Source organism: Zerene cesonia, chromosome 24, assembly GCF_012273895.1.
Source record: "Zerene cesonia ecotype Mississippi chromosome 24, Zerene_cesonia_1.1, whole genome shotgun sequence".
NCBI lineage: Eukaryota > Metazoa > Arthropoda > Insecta > Lepidoptera > Pieridae > Zerene > Zerene cesonia.
The window spans coordinates 997,259-1,016,518 of NC_052125.1; the positions used below are offsets into that span (position 1 = coordinate 997,259).

The following is a 19,260-nucleotide window of genomic DNA, read 5'->3' on the forward strand; positions in this document are numbered from 1 at the left end:
TACTTCGTAAATTAATGCATTTCATTCAAACATTTCCGCCAAATGTAAATACTATTGTAAAGTATAATAAATATACATTTGATATTGTTCTGTGTTGTTTTATTAATTTCTCTAAATCCGGTTAAAACAATTGTTTCTTTGTAATACATACAAGTTCTACAGCATAATTCAGACTTTTTTTTAATAATTTAATATTTAAAATTAAGTTACAGGTATAAATAACACTAGCTATCCATTGATACTTTTTGTGATAAATGAATATGAACAAACGATGGGTATTAAAGAATTGATTTAGTTCCTGCATAAAATCTTAAAAATGTCAAATGTCAACATTTTACAGCTGTCAAGTAAAAATTCCCGCCGATAAATAAAACACCACAGATAAACGTAAACATTTATTCATCACAGACTATAAAACTTAGCCAGGCGGCCATTGCATTTGGCGACCGCCGAGAATGTGAATATGAAGATGGTACACACTCTGAGCTCCATTCTTTCCATCATTGATGACCAAGCGGAAACCTGATCTGTCTAGACCTTCTTGTGCTGCTACTTTACGAGCGGCTGTTAGGAGATGCCCTGAAAAAAATCACAATATATTCCATACATTAATTATTCAAGAATTAATAAACTGTTAAAAGTACTTTCAAATGGTAGATATGTTAATTTGTATTCTGCTATGATCTACTTCTATCAAGATCTATAAATACATACAATCCTGTTGAACAGTAATAGGGTTCAAAGAAATAAATCAAAACAAAAGTCAAACCAAGTATTACCATTCAATTATTCAGTTTTAAGACATGTTGAAAAGTAATCTTGATACTTGAAAAACAAATTAATTAAGTCTCTTATCATTTGGATTCTGAATAAAAGCCTAAAAATCTCCCACCTAAATATTTACTATTTAGGATACTAAAAATACTTTTCAGAGGATTAAGATAAACTTCACACATAGATGAAACTCACCAAGAAGCTGTTCATCACCATCCTCAGCCCTGGATAGCTGCGAGATAGGTTTCCGAGGGATCACCAGAATATGGGTTGGTGCTTGTGGGTTTACATCATGAAATGCTACACACTGAAATATATTGTGGTGCCAGATTATTGGACATTAGAAAAAAGAAATGTAATATTTCCAGTACCAAGCACCCATATTGGGAAATACAGATATTTATAATATTTATAGTAATCAAATAGGATTTTAACTATACCACTGTAAACCCAATTTTTTTTGAACCACATTATATCTTTTATTCATTCTCATATACTGTTTAACAAAAAATAGAAGTACAAAATCGCGCATCGTACCAAATACGTTACATATCATTAGGTGGATATCTAGAAAATTCCTATTAGATTTATTGACGCTTTCGTCATAATTTGTATGATTAGTCTTTGGAGATTAATGTAGAGAAACTTTTATTCGTATATCAGATCATCAAAAAGAGGTTTCAAATAAATAATACAAAATTATAAAAATACAACCAGCACGAACGGGCACCCAATTTCTTAATTGTTTGGTTGTAGACTGTAAACGGTAATGAAGTAGCTTTCTTACCTGGTCATCTTCATAAACGAACTTAGCAGGGATTTCTTTCCGTAGAATCTTCCCGAAAATAGTATCACCGCCTGGAGCGGCAGTTTTTGCTAGTTCCACTTCGCCGGCCATTATTTTCTCTTCTGAATTGTGACATTGACAACACAGTATTTGGCTGTCACAGATGCAGTAAAGAAGAAAAATCCAAATGTTTCGACCATAAAATATATTCTGAAACATCGTGATACTATAACTGTTAGCAAAAATCTATAATATTATGATATATTAATATATTATTACAATATACTCAAAATTAATATTACATTTGAATATCAACAAGATTTGCAAATCTCATGAAATTTTTACGTATCCGATAAAAATTTTATAGGTTCTAGGAAATGGTTATTAAGTAATAATTAAAATCGTATGTAATCTAAACATATAATATGAAATCATTATGTATGTCTAAATAGCAATGTAAATGTTGTATCTTGCTAGTAAAAAATGAACCTAGAAAATGTTTCTTCGAATCTTTCCTACTATAGGTAAACATAAAATATTATTTTTATTTTCATACCATCTAATACAAAAGTAATATTTAAATACTAAATTAATTGTTATGAGCTGTTGCTTATCATCAAAATAACCAATTTATTATGTAATAAAAATCATAGGAATTAACTGACATGTCTTTATTATCGTTTTTTTTATAATAAAAAAAGCACTGTCAAAGTCATGCCCGTATTTTTCGGCTTCCGGTTCATAATTTATTCATGAATTCGCAAGATTGAAAGAGTTCACATAAATAATATCCTATTGCTTAATAATAGATTATTTTCGCATATAAATACAATGAGCACTAATCACATTATTAATACTATATTCGGGGAATTCCAAAAGAGTCTAGATCAAGAGCAAGAATTGCGAGAAGTATGAACAAACAAATACTAACAAACAAACAAAACAATGTTACTTTTTATCAATCACTATATTTATGTACAACAAAGGGACGATAGTCTGCCCAAATCAAATTTTAATGTTTTCATTGTGTTAATAAAAGTGTGTTCCCGTTAATTCATTAAATGCCTTCTACAAATAACTTCATGATTAAAATTGTAGGTTATAAGAGGTATATGCAAAGATGTGGACCAAATTTCGCGTGAAGCTACTACAGTATTGCAAGTGATACACCACGATGAAGCAGCTGGTGATGATTTCTTTAAAAATATTATATATGTAATAGTAATTAGAACTTATTTATTTATTCATTTAACTTCAAGGAGCACTTTTGAGTCGTCATAATTTAGATTTAGCATTTACCATTTAGCAGTTACACTTACCGGTTCGGTTTTTTGTTTTTGATTTTTTTTTGGTCTAATATCCCGCTGCAGGATTGGTGTGCTCATCGACTTTTTGTATAAAACCAAATTTTTATGTTTATTATTTTAAGAGAATATATATTTACTCAGGAGTCTATCAAAATTAGGCCGCCATTATTTTTAATTAAATTACTTTTAATTGATTTTTTGGTAAGAAATTTCGTTCATCTATTTTTTAAATAAAATAACGTCTACATCACAAGAATTAATATGAAGATTATAAAAAATCACGGTTGCCGTTGCGCACCTGGCCGCACCTCTTTGCAGCCAGGTGTAAAGGTATAATTTCGATCATATTACGAAATTTCTTACCAAAAATCAATTAAAAATAATTTTATTAAAAATGATGGCGGCCAAATCCCCAAATCTCACCTCATGATAAAAAAATTTAAATTCTTAAAAAAATATCTCATGAAGCATTGGAATGCTATAAAACTAAAAATTTATTTTTTTATCCTTCCTCTAATTCAAAATCTAAATAATCTGTATATTTATATATTACAGTCTCATCTGCCTGTCTTAAAGCCCGCGAGTTATTTGAGAAAGCAAATGCAGGATACGGCAAACTAAAAGAAGTGGTACCAGCCGCGGAATATTATAAGTATGGTATTATTGGTATTCATTATAGTTATTTTTTTATCTGGCTACTTTATATGTGGAGGGTAAATCATTTGTTAGCATTGTTTCCTTCATACTGTTGAGTTGACGCAAGTTTGTGTTTAAAAAACAACACAAAATACTTTGAATACAACTAGTTTATTACTTTCATAAACACTGTACACAACACACAACTACACAATATAATTGATGCACGAAATAAGTAGCGATTTGACCTCTGCACCCCACGTGTTACTGGTACTCCTCTCAGGCTCGGCAGATCTGATCCTTCCGTAGCTTACGTGGTGTCGCGACCATTAAGAGAGAAGTCCGTAAACTAAAAACATCCCATTATATACACAAAACATTGCTGACACCGGATAATTACCCATGACAGCAATATTCGACAGTGTAACAGTATGTAACGCGTTACGGCTCAAAACTGTCTGGTTTTCCTTTTACACAGCAGCTGTAGGCAGGTTCCTATTGTCCCACACTTATCCACCTGCTGTATATACTTAAAATAATAATTTCTATCAGCCATCTGGAGCTACATTATTTTTTTATTTCCATTAATACACACTTGTCAAAAATAATTATTAACTCAAAGTCAAACATTTATTTATACAATTAGACTTCTTACTGAAGCATTATTGAATCATCTATATATATATAATTCTCGTGTCACAGTTTTCGTTGCCATACTCCTCTGAAACGGCTTGACCGATTCCTCTGAAATTTGGTAAGCATATTGTGTAGGTCTGAGAATCGGCCAACATCTATTTTTTATCCCGATATTCCTACGGGATACGGACTTACGCGGGTGAAACCGCGGGGCGCAGCTAGTCATACTATAGTTTTAACATTTACCACTGGTACAAAAAGCAGTTTCTACAGAGTAATTTTAAATTTTAATTCTACATAATAATGATTCCAAAGAACTGACCTGTGGTTCTTAAGCGACAACATTCCATGGATTGTCATATTCCATAAATTTATTAATGCTATAGTAGGCTCTCTGAACTAATATTAATATAGTTTTTGAATAAAAAAATTGCAATTTTTAACTGGGCACTTCACTCATCATCAATTTATATGTAGAATTAAATTTATTTATGTGTATTTCATATGTTTATTTGAGTAGAAGAACACAGCGTCTTCTCTCTTTCTCACCCATAAAACCCCCTGTTTGATTGTTTGGGTAATGTCTCTTATCTTTTCTTTTTTAGTAATCAGCTGAATTGGGTGATATACTTTTTATTATATACAATTAAATGCTCCCTTGGGATAAAACAGGAATCTTATCTTATATCATACTAATCTTATGTTCATCAATCACACCGAAACGCGGGCAAAGCCGCGGGCGGAAGCTTGTAAACATATAAAATCACCTATGAATTTCAGATACCAAGACCACTGGCGATTCATGACGCAGAGATACAGTTATCTCATTTCGCTAACGATTTGGTTGGAAACCGGAATACTGGCAACACACGAGACTGTTGCGTCCGTGCTTGGCGGTGAGTGAGCATTTGTTGAATAAAATTATATTCAAAGCAAAATCAATCCTATTGTTAGCGGTATAAGGGGTAATTTGCATGAAACTCTGTCAGTTTGGAACTAATTTATTAAATAAAATTATATTCAACGCAAAATCAGTTATTGTTAGGGGTAAAAGGATTCATTTCCATGAAACTCTGTCAATTTGGAACTAATTTATTAAATAAAATTATATTCAACTCAAAATCAATCTTATTGTTAGGGGTATAAGGATTCATTTGCATGAAACTCTGTCAGTTTGGAACTAATTTATTAAATGAAATTAGATTTAACGCAAAATCAGTCTTATTGTTAGGGGTACAAGGATTCATTTGCATGAAACTCTGTCAGTTTGCAACTAAATAAAGCGAAGCCGGGAGTTGAAAGCTACTTTTAAAAGGAAATAGATGCATTTATTACTAAGACTGTGATGTCTATAGGTCCATCTGTCACATTGTATCTCAAGAACCGTGTTAGTTTTCAGACTGTATGTCTGTTGCCGCTATAACAGCATAGAAAACATTGAGGTTAAACAACGGTTGCCACGGTCATAAATTGGATGGATGACCAAGCTTTTTTTTTTTTTAATTTGCTGTTAAGCTTATTTCTACGGAACCGTTAATGTGGCGAGTTCGACCGATAATACTAGCTGCGCCCCGCAGTTTCACCCGCGTAAATCCGTATTCCTTAGGAATATCGGGATAAAAAGTTGCCTATATATTATTCCAGTTGACCAGCTGTCTACGTACCAAATTTCATTGCAATCGGCTCAGTAGGTATTGGGTGAAAGAGCAACGAACACACACACACATCCTTACAAACTTTCGCATTTATATTAGTACGAGTAGGATTATCATGTTTGAATTATTATTCTGTTTTAGTGAGTGCAGAGGAAAGGAAAAATGGCTTCCACTTGGACATAGAAGACTATTTGGTTGGATTACTGAACCTTTGTACAGAGTTGGTATGTAGAATATATATTTTTGACTAGCGGTCCGCCCCAGTTTCGTTCGTGGTACATATATAGCCTATAGCCTCCCTCAATAAATGGGCCATCTATCTAACACTGAAATAATTTTTTAAATCGGACCAGTAGTTCGTGAGATTATTGCGTTCAAACAAACAAAGTCTTCTGCTTTATAATAGTATAGATAAGGTTTCATTAGCTTCACCTGTATGTTTGTATGTAACCAACTCCTTTAGATGATGTCCCACTTGAATAGGACAAATTTAACTTTGTCCACTTATCAAAGATCGGTGACAATACAATAATTTCATGAGTTTATCTTATTATCCTCATTAGGATCGTCTGAATTGAAAATTTTTTTTTAATTCTAATACTCTGTTTTTTTTTAATTTTTCATTCCACTATGTTATAATTTCAATAGGTAATTGTCTTTTTGTATTAAGGAATTATTCACGAATTAATGTAGGTGAAACCGCAGTGCACAGCCAGTATATGATATACTAGCTGATCCGGCAAACGCTGTTCTGCCTTACTCTTATCATTTAGGGGTATGAAAAATAAATGTTGGCCGATTCTCAGACATACCCGATATGCACACAAAATTTCATTTGAATCGGTCCACCCATTTCGGAGGAGTAAGGTGATAAAACAAAGCCGCTTTCTCTGTCCCTATGTATGCTTAAATCTTTAAAACGACGCAACGGATTTTAATGGGGTTTTGTTTTCATAAATATAGTAATTCAAGAGGAAGGTTTATATGTATTATAACATCTATTAAATTACTCCGAATTTAATCCGTGCGAAGCCGCGGGAAGAAGCTAGTTTTATATGTGAGATTAATAAATTTTTATGTCTTTTTCCAGTCCCGTCTAGCTGTAAACTCGGTGACGCGTGGCGATTATAACAAACCATTGCAAATATCGAAATTTGTTATGGAATTGAACGCTGGATTCAGGTGAGATAACCCCCAACGGTGAAGGAAAACATCGTGAGGAAACCGGCATGTCCAAGAATCAAAAATTCGACTTGGTCAGCGTGGTGGATTATGGCCTGAACCCTCATAGGAGGCCTGTATCCCAGCTGTGGGAACATATATGGGCTGATGATGATGATGATGATGAAGCCCCATACGCTCTATCCCATTTCAACTGCATCTGATTGATATAGGAGCACATGGAAGGTGTAGCTCATGGTTTGCAAATGAATAAAAATTCGTCAAAATCGGTACAGCGAGTCGCGAATTGTGAGGCAATTGGAGCAAGAGTTGAAGAAACCAATTTAAATGAAACATGGGAGGCACCAGCTTTCAAATAAAAAAACAATCATCAAAATCGGTTCACGCAGTCGAAAGTCCTAAGGTAACGGTTCATACCTAACCCAAAAAAAATACAGTCTAATTGAGAACCGTTTTTTTTGAAAGTCGGTTGAGATTATTAATGTACTGAGAGATACATTTCTAGCGCAGTTTAAAAGCGAAGTAAAGGATTAATTTTATATGCATTAAAAAAAAGTGAAGTCCCGTGTACTGGGGTATGGGGCAGATGATATACATCTGTTTCACTGATCGATTTTCTTTATGGACAAGTAGTTGATCAGCCTTCTGTGTCTTGCCAGACCGAGACATTTTTTTTTATTGTCCCCACCGGGAATCGAACCCAGGACCCCTCGGTTCTACGCTCACGCGTTTACCTCTGTGCCAAGGAGGCGTCAAATGCATTACGTATGAATAATATTTTTTTACAGACTATTAAACCTTAAGAACGACCACCTGCGCAAGCGCTTCGACGCGCTAAAATATGACGTAAAGAAGATAGAAGAAGTTGTCTATGACCTCAGTATTAGAGGTCTTCTGCCGAAGACCAGTGATAATTGATTAAATGTCGTTGTTTAAAAATGCTTTTTTTTTCATACTAGCCGCACGCCCCGGCTCCGCCCGGGTAGTCATTTATCGTAATTGGAATAATATAAAATATCCCATATTTTAAGGTGGATCAAACTGCACATGGTGTGCAGATTTGATTATAATCGGTTGAGTCGTTAAGGAGTCCATCGCGGACAAACAACGTGACACGTAATTTATATATTAAAATAGCTTTTGTCCATCGGCTTTACCCGCATAGTACATGAAAAGATGGACGGAGTTCCCGTGGGATTGTCAGGGGTTAAAACTATCGTATGTCTTTTCGGGTCACAAACTATCATCGTGCCATACTATATGTAAATCGTGGTGGTTTCGGCGTGAAGAAGAGACAAGACAAACAGACAAAGTTTCTTTCGCATTTATATCGATAAAAATGGAGCTAATGAGCCGTTTTTTTTTTAATCTAACTAAATCCAGTTCCATCTAGAACAGTAGGTTCTACTATACAAATTATAAATCAAATAATAAATAGAAGAATCTATTATCTCAATTTTTAACTTGTAAAATATTCTATTGCAACAAAACTGAATAATCTGAATAAATACTTAGTAGGCGTGTGTATGGAAAATTAAAGATGGCGCTATAGGTAGTCGAGCACGCTGGCACGAATTGTGCCACTGGGGAAGTACTCCAGAAGACCGGCGTGAAATATATGCATGCTACTGTGTTTTGCGTGGTGTGGGGAAGCCGGAGGCCTATTTCCTTTTCCTTACCCTTTCCAGTCCTTTCCTACATTCCTTCCGTAAACCCGTTCCTTACTCCACAAAATGACGCAAACTAAGAAAGAAAATTCTACAAATTTATCAAACAGACATAAGTAAAAGTGTGATGGGGATGTTAAAAGTAGTTTTAAAATAAAACAATAAGTTCAGGCTAACATTTATTGTAATTATAAAAAAAATCAATACAAATAAATAACTACAAGTGACACAATAAATAATTTCAAAGATCAATATTTTTCTTACATATAAACTGACGTCTGACCAGGATAAAATTGAACTAAGGCGGCAAAAAACATCTAAATAGTTCATAAAATTTAAAATATAATATCAACTAAACTTCAAGTCTATTTTCGTAAGTAATTTCAACGATATACACTTATAATATGCCAATTTTTTTTTTTAAATTTTCTATGATAAATAACAACCAACACATACAAAATATAAAAATACAGAACATTGTTTATTGTTTTATAACAATTTATAAAATGTTATTTAGATAATACACACCACTTGAAACCATTTCAACTTATCAAAAAAGAAAAAAAATACAAGGATAAATTTGTATTTGTAAATAAATTTAAAAAGTATTGGATCTATTTCAAAAGCTTCCCTATATTTTAATATCATAATTTATAGTGACATCGGCTATATTTTACTGAAGTAATAACTGCTTACGGGAGGGTAATACGCTTCGTTACGGCGCTATTGTATCAATGTATCATTATACATAATAGCTTAATAAATTTTTAGGCTTTCCTGAGACAAATTCTTTTATTTGCTTCACCTGTATGTTTGTATGTAACCGAATCCTTTAGACTCGATTTCGACCCACTTTATACGGACAGATTTAATTCAAACCTTGTACACTTATTAAGGATCGAGGACTTCATGACTCTATCTTATTATCCTGATTAGGATCGCCATTTAATAAATTCCTTACATATTCTCTATATAAGAGCAAGCAAGACAATTTATTTATTCTATAATGAGGAGTGTGTTTTAGTTTTATGAACTATGTTTCTTTAAAGTCTGTAAAAACAGTTGTGATCAAATTACTGGCAATACTTTATTTATGTTATTATTTATTTTTTACAGAGGTATAATATAAAAAAAAAACGCAAAGTAACACTGATTCGATATAATTTACACTTTGATAATTACAGTCAATTTAATATTGAAAAATACTATATTTATCAAATATATCGATTGTATTCATAATATTATTTCATTTTAAGGATAGGCATGGCAATTATTTATAAACTGAAGTTGTATATTATAAAAAAAATATATCCATTGTGATGCTAACATAATTTTGGTTTCATCGGGAATCGAATTGCGAAAAAAGGTTTAAAATATTTCATCAAATTACCACTGCGCTTACAGGTGATTTTAAAAACGCATTAAAATTAATGAAATTACAAGTGATAACTTCATTTAGTGTACATACATTTAGTTGCTCTAAATTATAAAACATGCTTTGTATATCACTCGAATTATCCAACTGTAACCTTAAATAGAATCGTAAAATTCAGTCTTCATACAACATTTTGCAAATACAACTCGCATCAAAATCTGCTACGCCGTTTCTGATAATCTCAAATACATATATCTAGGATAATTTATTCACCTTTAAGAAAGGTAAGAGTTAAAAACGAGTTCTTTTTTTTGTCAATTTGTCATATTATTATCGATTAGATTATAATCCATCCCGCGAGATTATAGCGATATACAAACATACATAATAATTACAGCACCTATACAAAATTATTCATATTTATATAGACTTAACTCAATTCACATTTTCTTATGCGCATTAATAAAAAAGAAACGTCATCTTTTATTGTATAATAGCGATTTTTTTGTTCAAGTAGACTTAACAATATCTAGACTAGGCACTAATTCAAAATTCTTTATAAGTAGCTCTATTAACATTCAGACGTGACAGAAACAACAAATTGATGTAATGATAGACTAAACCATAGATAACTGAAGTAGACTTTATAAGATTTAGATACGTCTGTGTCCTAATAGTAGCTATGTAACATTCAGAGAAGGCAAATTACACATTGTTTTTATAATATTAACCGCAAATCTATGATAATAACGAAAAGCTTGGAGAGTTTTTTTGTTTGAACGCGCCAATCTCGGGAACTATTGGACCGAACGCAAAAATTCTTTCACCATGTTCGTGATCCCTGGCTTTATGTACCACGATCGAATCCTGGGCGGACAACTAGTAAATAGATTTAGTTGTGTCATAAAAGCTTTATTAACATTTAGACTCGCCACGAATTACAAATTAACCCTATCTACTGAAACACTGCTGTCAAGATAGCACTAAAGCAGACAACACACCTCACAAACATCCACGAAGACCTAACAACATTCAGACTGGGCACAAAAAAAAATTGTCATTTTTAAGTCGTATAAGGCAGCGTATCATCCATACATACAGTCATGAGCGAGTCCTCTGGATGTATCTCGAGGTGCGCCTGCGTTCCATCGTTGAAGGGAAACGATACACTACCGTCTATAACTAAGCCTGGAATGTAACAATTGAGAGAAATAAATTTAAAAATGCTTGTATGAAAAAGTTTTTGATGTGAAACTTCTTTAGAATCGTTGTGATTTCAAAGCTGATGCAACGGAAAAAACGACAGGTGAGAGACACAAATACAAAAATGTGTAGAATGAAGCCGGCAAAGAATGAGACAGAGATATACGTAATATTTTATATTTTATATATATTCATCTCATTCTTTCGTCGATTTACTGAAGTTTCACTTCTATCGTGTGTGAATCGCACACACACCTTTTTTTTTGTTTTTTATATATCACAGCGGGCAACTGAGCTGGCGGTTCACCTGATGGTAAGCGATCACCACAGACCATGAACCTTCGCAGAGGTGGTGCTTTTGTGAATGCGTCTCCCTCTTTACGGATTGCAGGGATTAGGAAAGGATTGATGACTGGAAAGTATGAATGGACTGGGAAGGTTGTAGTGAAGTCCCGTGTACTGGGGTATGGGGCAGATGATATACATCTGTTTCACTAATCGATTTTTTTATGGACAAGTAGGTGATCAGCCTTCTGTGTCCTGCCAGACCGAGACTTTTTCTCCACCGGGAATCGAACCCAGGACCCCTCGGTTCTACGCTCACGCGTTAACCACTGTAAAAAAAAGCGCTTAATAAAAGCAGTATATACCTTCTTTGACGTCTTATTATTATTATTATTATATTCATTTTTCCCCTCTGCTTAGATATACATCACACACAGGCCTAGGCCAAGCGTGCAACGGAATTAACTTTCATATTAAGATAAAATACTAATTGCGCCCCACGGTTTAACCCGCGTAAGTCCGTATCCCGTAGGAATATCGGGATAAAATTTTGCCTATATGTTATTCCAGTTGTCCAGCTGTCTACGTACCAAATATCATTGCAATCGGTTCAGTAGGTTTTGCGTGAAAGAGCAACAAACGCACACACATCCTTACAAACTTTCGCATTTATAATATTAGTAGGATATAGTAGGAAGTAGGATATGTCGATAATAGAGAGGGAGACATCAGGAACTTTCGTGTAATTCGGCATATTGTAGGTGTAAGTTATATAAATACTCATATTATATCTCTCTATATCGAAATCGGTTGATAGACAAAAAAAGGAGGAGCTACTCCGTTTAAAAAAAAAGAAATGAAGCAGAAACAGGAGCATCTCCTCCTTTCTTCACAGTCGGTCAAGAAACCTAAAAGTAAAAAAAAAAGAGAAGAGCATCTCCCTTTTCAGAATTTACTACCAAAAAAAGAAACGAACGAACTCTATCGAAATCGGTTGATACACAAAGAAAAAAACAGCCGGAGCATACTCCTTTTTTCGCAGTCGGTCAACAAACCTGCGTCCGTGCAGTGCGAGACGGCGCGCACGGAGCGCGCGGCGGCGCGCACGCGCAGCCCGCGCGGCGCCGGCCACTCCTCGAACGTGATGTACTCGCGCACTGAGTACGCCAGCTGCTCCGAGTCTGGGGGGGGTGGGCTTATAGTGAGGGGGGTGCGGTGACATCCGAGTGACAAGAGTATGTGAAGTAAACACATCGTGAGGAAACCGGCATGTCTGAGAATCAAAAAGTTAGCGACGACATGTGACATCTGCCAACCCGCACTTGGCCAGCGTGGTGGATTATGGCCTGAACCCTCACAGAAGGCCTGTGTCCCAGCAGTGGGAAAAACATAAGGGCTGATGATGATGATAGAATAAAAATACAAATTGCACAATAGGCGACCTTACGGCTACAGAGCCATCTCTGCCAGGCAACCAAAGCAAAGAAACAATAACTCACCGGGCGGGAATATCAACTTCGTATTATATTTCTCAGTGACTTCCCGCGCTTTCTCTAACGAAGTGTCCAGACTGATATTGTATTCTTCCTTTAATATCTTCATCAGCTCCAATACTGAGTGTGTGCGGAGGCAGTTTATACTGAAAAATATGTATAAATATTATTAACTAGCTGCGCCCTGCGGTTTCACCCGCGTAAGTCCGTATCCCGTAGGAATATTGGGATAAAAAGTTGCCTGTATGTTATTCCAGTTGTCCAGCTGTCTACGTACCAAATTTCATTGAAATCGGTTCAGTAGTTTTTGCGAGAAAGAGCAACAAACACACACACATCCTTACAAACTTTCGCATTTATAATATTAGTAGGATAGTAGGATTCGTATGTCTGTTACGCTGTCGTTTTTTTTGTGAAAAAATATTTCAAAAACAAAACGCACTAACTTCCACAAACTTGTACCGAACTTATTAAATCGTTTTATCACTTTAACTTTATCTGTTATGAACTATCTGTACCTGTAGTCAAATTCAATATAAATGTTTTTGTTACAAACTTGTTAATCTCGACTGTTGATGAACTTTATATCTATCACTTTAACTTTACCTATAATGCCAAGAGGTATCAGTACCTGTGAAACATCTTTTACAGTGTTTTAACCATGTAGTTGTCCAATCGTTTTGCCTATTTGTTTTTAATCATAAAACAACTTAAATTTATTACTTTAACTTTACCTATAATGTCAAGAGATACTACCGATACTGTACACGCACCAAACACAAAGTTATTTAATTTACAATCTACTCGAGTCAATAAAGACTTCATGCGTACAATATAAATTTATCACTTCAACTTTACCTGTAATGCTAAGAGGTAAGTACCTTTTCTGTACACGCACCAAACACAAAGTTATTTAATTTACAATCTACTCGAGTCAATAAAGACTTCATGCGTACAAAATAAATTGGTCACTTCAACTTTACCTGTAATGCCAAGAGGTACTACCGGTACCCGTGGTCACACACAAGCCGGAACTCTTTGTGTGCGTCCATTTGCCGTTGTCTATTTTCAATCGAAGCAGAGACACCCTCGATGTGACACTCTCGCCTATAAATACCTGAAATTTTAAAATATAGAGGAAAAACTCTAAACACAGGCTGTATTTATATATATGTTTTCCGGGCGGTGTCTGGGCAGGCGACTAGTGTGTCATATTTTTTTATACTAGATGCACGCCCCAGCTCCGCCTGGGCAGTCATTTATCTGCGACTGAACTGCACATGGTGTACAAATTTGATTAAAATCGGTTGAGTAATTTAGAGAGAGTTCTCAGCGGACAAACAATGTGACACGCAATTTATATATACTAACATATATAAAATAAACATACCTCGTTTAAGGCCAAAAACGGCAATACTTTAGTGGCCAAGCTCGAACTGGCTTCGTCTGTTTGTCTGTCCGTACGCCGTACGCTCGCTTCTTGCCCGTCCTCCGGGTTCGATACCGGCGGGTATCTATATAAAATATACTTCATGTGAAATAATTTTAATTAAACTCGGTTTAAAACCTTTAAACTTAAAAAAAGTATATAAATGAAAATTCATCGCCAAATGTGTCGTTAAGCGGGAAACTCGAGAAAATTAATTCGGATAATTCTATTTTATGTTATTGCTATGATACTAGGAAGTTTCTTATAGAGAGAAAGAACCACGGACGAAGCCAGGGCACTATAATTATAGAAGCGTGTTAAAGAAAGTCAGTATGATGACGTTTTTCTTCTAAGCCAGCTCTCCGCCCGCGGCTTCGCTTATTTATGTCAGAGCGTGCAAATGAAAAAAAAAATTAAAATAAGTAAAGTAAGTATTAATTACACTAAACTCGCACCAAACTCACCTACAATAGTGCAAAGTGTGCAAGTCCACCGGCGTTATAGTGTCCAACAGCTTCGGCTCGCACGTTATAGTGGTGCGTATTCGCGAGCGGCGCATCCATCTGAATCTACCCTGGGAGTTTTAATTACAAATATTTTATAGCACCTCACCAATAATCGTGTTGTGTTTTTGTGTGACACACATAAATAACTGACGAAACTCTCCCAAACGATCACTTATTTACGAAAGTATTTAGTAGAAAGTGTTTTTTAAGTTGCCTATATGTTATTACAGTTGTCCAGCTATCTACGTACCAAATTTCATTGCTCAGTAGTTTTTGCGTGAAAGAGCAACAAACACATACACATCCTGAATATGCATATAATTTTTTTTTTTGTATAATTTTATATTGTTTAAGAACGTAATAATAAGAACACAATTGAGAGAAGCCTCTGACTCCTGAGACGCAGTGTTTATTTAGTTCAGGAGCCTAAGGATTCATATAACTGCACATGTAACGTTTTTATGCAAATAAAGATTTTATTTATTATTTATTTAATCAAACAGAAGTATTTTTAGTGCATCCATTAAGTATAAATACCTCTTTTAGTGCATGCAACGCGCCCTTAACGTCGTTTGAGCACCAGGTGGGCAGGCAGAGCCGGCCCACCGACTTGTGCGGTGCGCTGTTGAAGCCTATCACTGGTTTACTGGAATATAACCATTATATCCCTTTATATTAAAATTCAAATTATTTATTGCATTCTTTAAATAATTGTTTTTTTATGACTTCGTTGGCAATGGAGCTGGTGGGTCGTCTACCACCCTCCATGGAAATTTTTAGACGCATAAGGTCAATTACGGACCTTACGCCTCTACAAATGGATTCCCGACCTTAAATTAGAGAGGGATTAAGAAGTCCTTTCTTAGAGGAAGGAATAGAGGAAAGCACTAGGATGCGTAGGGGTAGGAAGAGGAAGGAGTAGAGATATATATATATATATACTAGAGTAGAGATAGGATGACTATAGAGAGTGTAGAGGACTTGAGAGGACTATGTCAAACATAAAGAGACAATACAAACTTAAATCATTTAGAATTTGAATTTGAACATATAATGGGATGATGGGATAATATAGTTGTAAAATTAATACACAGCGAAAGAATATCCCATAAAAGTATACAAAAACGTCTAGAAAACTCCACATAGATTGTGGGATAAGATGTTTAATTGAGTTCTCCACAAAACCATAATCAAAAACATTTCTTACAAAAACCCATATAGTGGGATTGTGGAATCGGGGACTTACTTCGCATCCCGCACCCTAGACGCTGCCAATAAGAAGGTACCATCGCCACCACACGGTACCACCACGTCGCACCAATTTATTAACTCCTCGTTGTATGTTAATCTGGAAAAATTAAAAAAAAATCTATAATCACACTAATATTATAAACGTGAAAGTTTGTTTCTATGTTCATCCGTCAATCACGCTGAAACTACTTCACGAATTTTACGGTGTGAGCTGACTTGGATGATAGGATACATTTTATCCCGATTAAATGCTCCCTTGGGATAAAACAGGAATTAAATACGGACGGAGCCGAGACGAGCGTTTAGTGAACTATAAATGCGACAGTGTTTTCCCTTTTGTCTTTCTTGCGTCGCAAGGAAGCGATTATATTGTAGGGTGTTTTAAAATCTGGAGTGAAAATCAAATATTCTTTTAGAAATGAAAAACTTTTTAACAGATTTTAAACGCGATTTATTCATTATCTTATTCACCCGACGTTTCGAACACTACAACGAGCGTGGTCACGGGGAGACTAGAGACATCGGTTTTTAATTTCTAAATGTCACATGTTGTCGAACTTTTAATTCTTGGACATGCCGGTTTCCTCACGATGTTTTCCTTCACCGTTTAAGCAGTGGTGATGTTATCCACATGCGCAGATAAATTGAAAAAATCAATTTATTTCCTGCACGCTCGCCCGGTCTCAAACCCCGACTTATCGATTTTGAAGTCCGAGGTTCTCACCACTGAGCCACCACTGCAAATGTATAATACTCGCGTGAAATTAAACACAAGAAAATACTATCAAGTATTCTATATCCACTTAAATCTAAATATATATACGAGTATATATAACTCAAAGGTGACTAACTGACATAGAGATCTATCAACGCACAGCCCAAACCAATGGACGGATCGGGCTGAAATTCGACATGCAGATAGATGTTATGACGTAGTCATCCACAAGAAATTCTACCCCCAAGGGGATGATAATGAAAATTTGTACCACGAAAATTTATTAAGACCGCGCGGGCGAAGCTACGGGCAACAGTTAGGATAATAACTGTAGCTGTGCTGATTTTCCTCATAGCCAAACTATAAGAGTGGGCCTGGTGAATTTTTACCTATTCGAATATATATACAACTGGTATCAGCTCCTGGCTTAGGCTGTTACAAGACTCTCGGATAACTCGGTTTTAAAAAACAGCATTTATTGTTTTAACTAGCTATTGACCGCGGCTTCGCGCTCATAAAGTAAATTCGCAATAGTTAAATAGATGGCATTATACATATAAATCTTTCATATCATATTAAACGCTCTAGCTATTAAAATCCATAAAAATTTATTGCGCAGTTTAAAAGATTTAAGCATACATAGGGTCGGGCAGAGAAAGCGACTTTGTTTTATACTATGTAGCGATTTTAGGCAACCGCCTGTGTTTAAGAGACGGCGAGATACTGACTGGATGCTATCGAAATAGCGAGATATATTCTGTATGCTAGTAGGTCATGAGGATTCTGGAAGAATCGAGAATGAAAAAATGAAAAAAGAAGAATGAAGAAAAGAAGTAGGACATGTAAAGTGAGCTTATTGACATAAAGATACACTACATAGTATAAAACAAAGTCGCTTTCTCTGTCCCTATAAATGCTTAAAGCTTCAGAGCTACGGAACAGTTTTTGATAGGGTTTTATTCATAGATAGAGTCATTCAAGAGCAAGCATTCATGTATAATAACATCTATTAAACTACTACGAATTTAACACGCGCGTAGCTACGGGCAAAAGCTAGTAACATATAACATACAGAGTATAAAACATCGCGTAGTACCCGCATAAAACTGCCGCATCACTCTGTTATTTATGTCATATTTATATTATCTATATTGCTCTAATGTCGCAATCGGCACATGCTGGTTTTATCATGATGTTTTTTTCATCGATGGATTTGGTTTTGCGAAGAATTCATTATAGAAAATTTAAATTTAAATTCAAACGTTAAATCACAATTTGTTTTTTTTTTAATTATTGTTTGATAAACAATAATAATTATATAAAATGTGTGTTTTATATACTACAATAATTGTACTTTTATACAAAATACTGATATAATATGTTTGTTGCCCTTTCAAACGAATAATTTCCGTGCGCATAATCTGTATAGAGACTTTATTTTTATCTCTCAATAAAGAGTGAATGTTTTCAATATGTTTCCTGGAAGATTTTTTTTTTATTAAAAGAGTGTTTTTTAAATATATTTGTTTTACAAACGGGATAAAGGAAAATGATGAAATATCTGTTACACGACGGAATGTCGACGTTGTGAATGCATTGGCTAATTATATTAGTCTAATAATTTAATAATATATTACAATAGTTTAAAAAACTAAAAAACACGCTTTTATCATATATTGCAAATTGAAAAATTTTATTAAATTAGTGTATTGTCATCGGTCCTCAATAAATCTACAAAGTTTGAACGAAATCTGGCCGTTTAAAGTGGATCAAAATCGCGCCCAAAGAAGTCGGTGACAAACAAACATACAGGTGAAGCTAATAAAAAGCGTGTAACAAATGAATCGAATCGATTGCAATTTCTTGTACAGATATATGGTTTGGGGATCGTGACCTAACTTTGGGAGGCACTTGTTTTAAATATTATAGGCGTCGATTTATTCTATATACTAGCTTTCCGCCCGCGGCTTCGCCCGCGTGGTATTCGGTTATATCGCTTTCATCTCCCTATTTCAACTCCTTATATAAATATAATCTATGGCTATGAATGACATTGATATTAATTACTCGCGTTTTTTAAAATATGCAAAATTAAATGTACATTTTTCAATATTTCTGAGAGATTTTCTTAATATTATTTTCCGTAAGAACCTTCTACTAATAATAACAAATACAACAAAAAAGAATTAGTGATATCGGTCCAGCCATTCACGCGTGATGCCGTGACCAAGGAAAACGGGTTTCAAATTTATATATATAGATAAAAATACATACATATACATTTTACGTATGTTATCCGCATGCGTATGGTAAAAAAAAACCTTTGTAAGATTTTGACCTACCCTACCATTGAACTTCA

The 19,260-nt window shown here is 34.7% G+C and overlaps 3 protein-coding genes across 3 annotated transcripts in view; 1 reads left to right on the forward strand and 2 right to left on the reverse strand.

Moving 5' to 3' along the window:
• Nucleotides 1-382: 382 nt before the first annotated feature.
• Nucleotides 383-1,720, reverse strand: LOC119836519 (histidine triad nucleotide-binding protein 1). Its single transcript, XM_038361892.1, has 3 exons — nt 1,562-1,720; nt 970-1,081; nt 383-579 (listed from the first exon to the last, which is right to left on the reverse strand). Exons 1-3 carry the CDS (start codon nt 1,670-1,672, stop codon nt 419-421), a joined length of 384 nt encoding a protein of 127 aa, XP_038217820.1. The 5' UTR covers nt 1,673-1,720; the 3' UTR covers nt 383-418.
• Nucleotides 1,721-2,284: 564 nt separating this feature from the next.
• Nucleotides 2,285-7,916, forward strand: LOC119836427 (translin). Its single transcript, XM_038361742.1, has 7 exons — nt 2,285-2,470; nt 2,660-2,747; nt 3,424-3,520; nt 4,921-5,036; nt 5,937-6,019; nt 6,886-6,977; nt 7,766-7,916. The coding sequence occupies exons 1-7, from the start codon at nt 2,393-2,395 to the stop codon at nt 7,893-7,895; spliced, it is 684 nt and encodes a 227-aa protein (XP_038217670.1). The 5' UTR covers nt 2,285-2,392; the 3' UTR covers nt 7,896-7,916.
• A 1,874-nt stretch (nt 7,917-9,790) lies between these two features.
• LOC119836338 (NAD kinase 2, mitochondrial) overlaps nt 9,791-19,260 on the reverse strand; it is a 16,796-nt gene continuing 7,326 nt past the window's right edge. Inside the window, exons 3-10 of the mRNA XM_038361640.1 lie at nt 16,182-16,283; nt 15,473-15,581; nt 14,894-15,003; nt 14,391-14,514; nt 13,984-14,117; nt 13,007-13,146; nt 12,563-12,688; nt 9,791-11,207 (exon numbers count right to left, since the gene is read on the reverse strand). Of these exons, the coding sequence (XP_038217568.1) occupies nt 11,083-11,207; nt 12,563-12,688; nt 13,007-13,146; nt 13,984-14,117; nt 14,391-14,514; nt 14,894-15,003; nt 15,473-15,581; nt 16,182-16,283 (970 nt within the window). The 3' untranslated portion in view covers nt 9,791-11,082. The remainder of the gene's footprint in view (nt 11,208-12,562; nt 12,689-13,006; nt 13,147-13,983; nt 14,118-14,390; nt 14,515-14,893; nt 15,004-15,472; nt 15,582-16,181; nt 16,284-19,260) is intronic.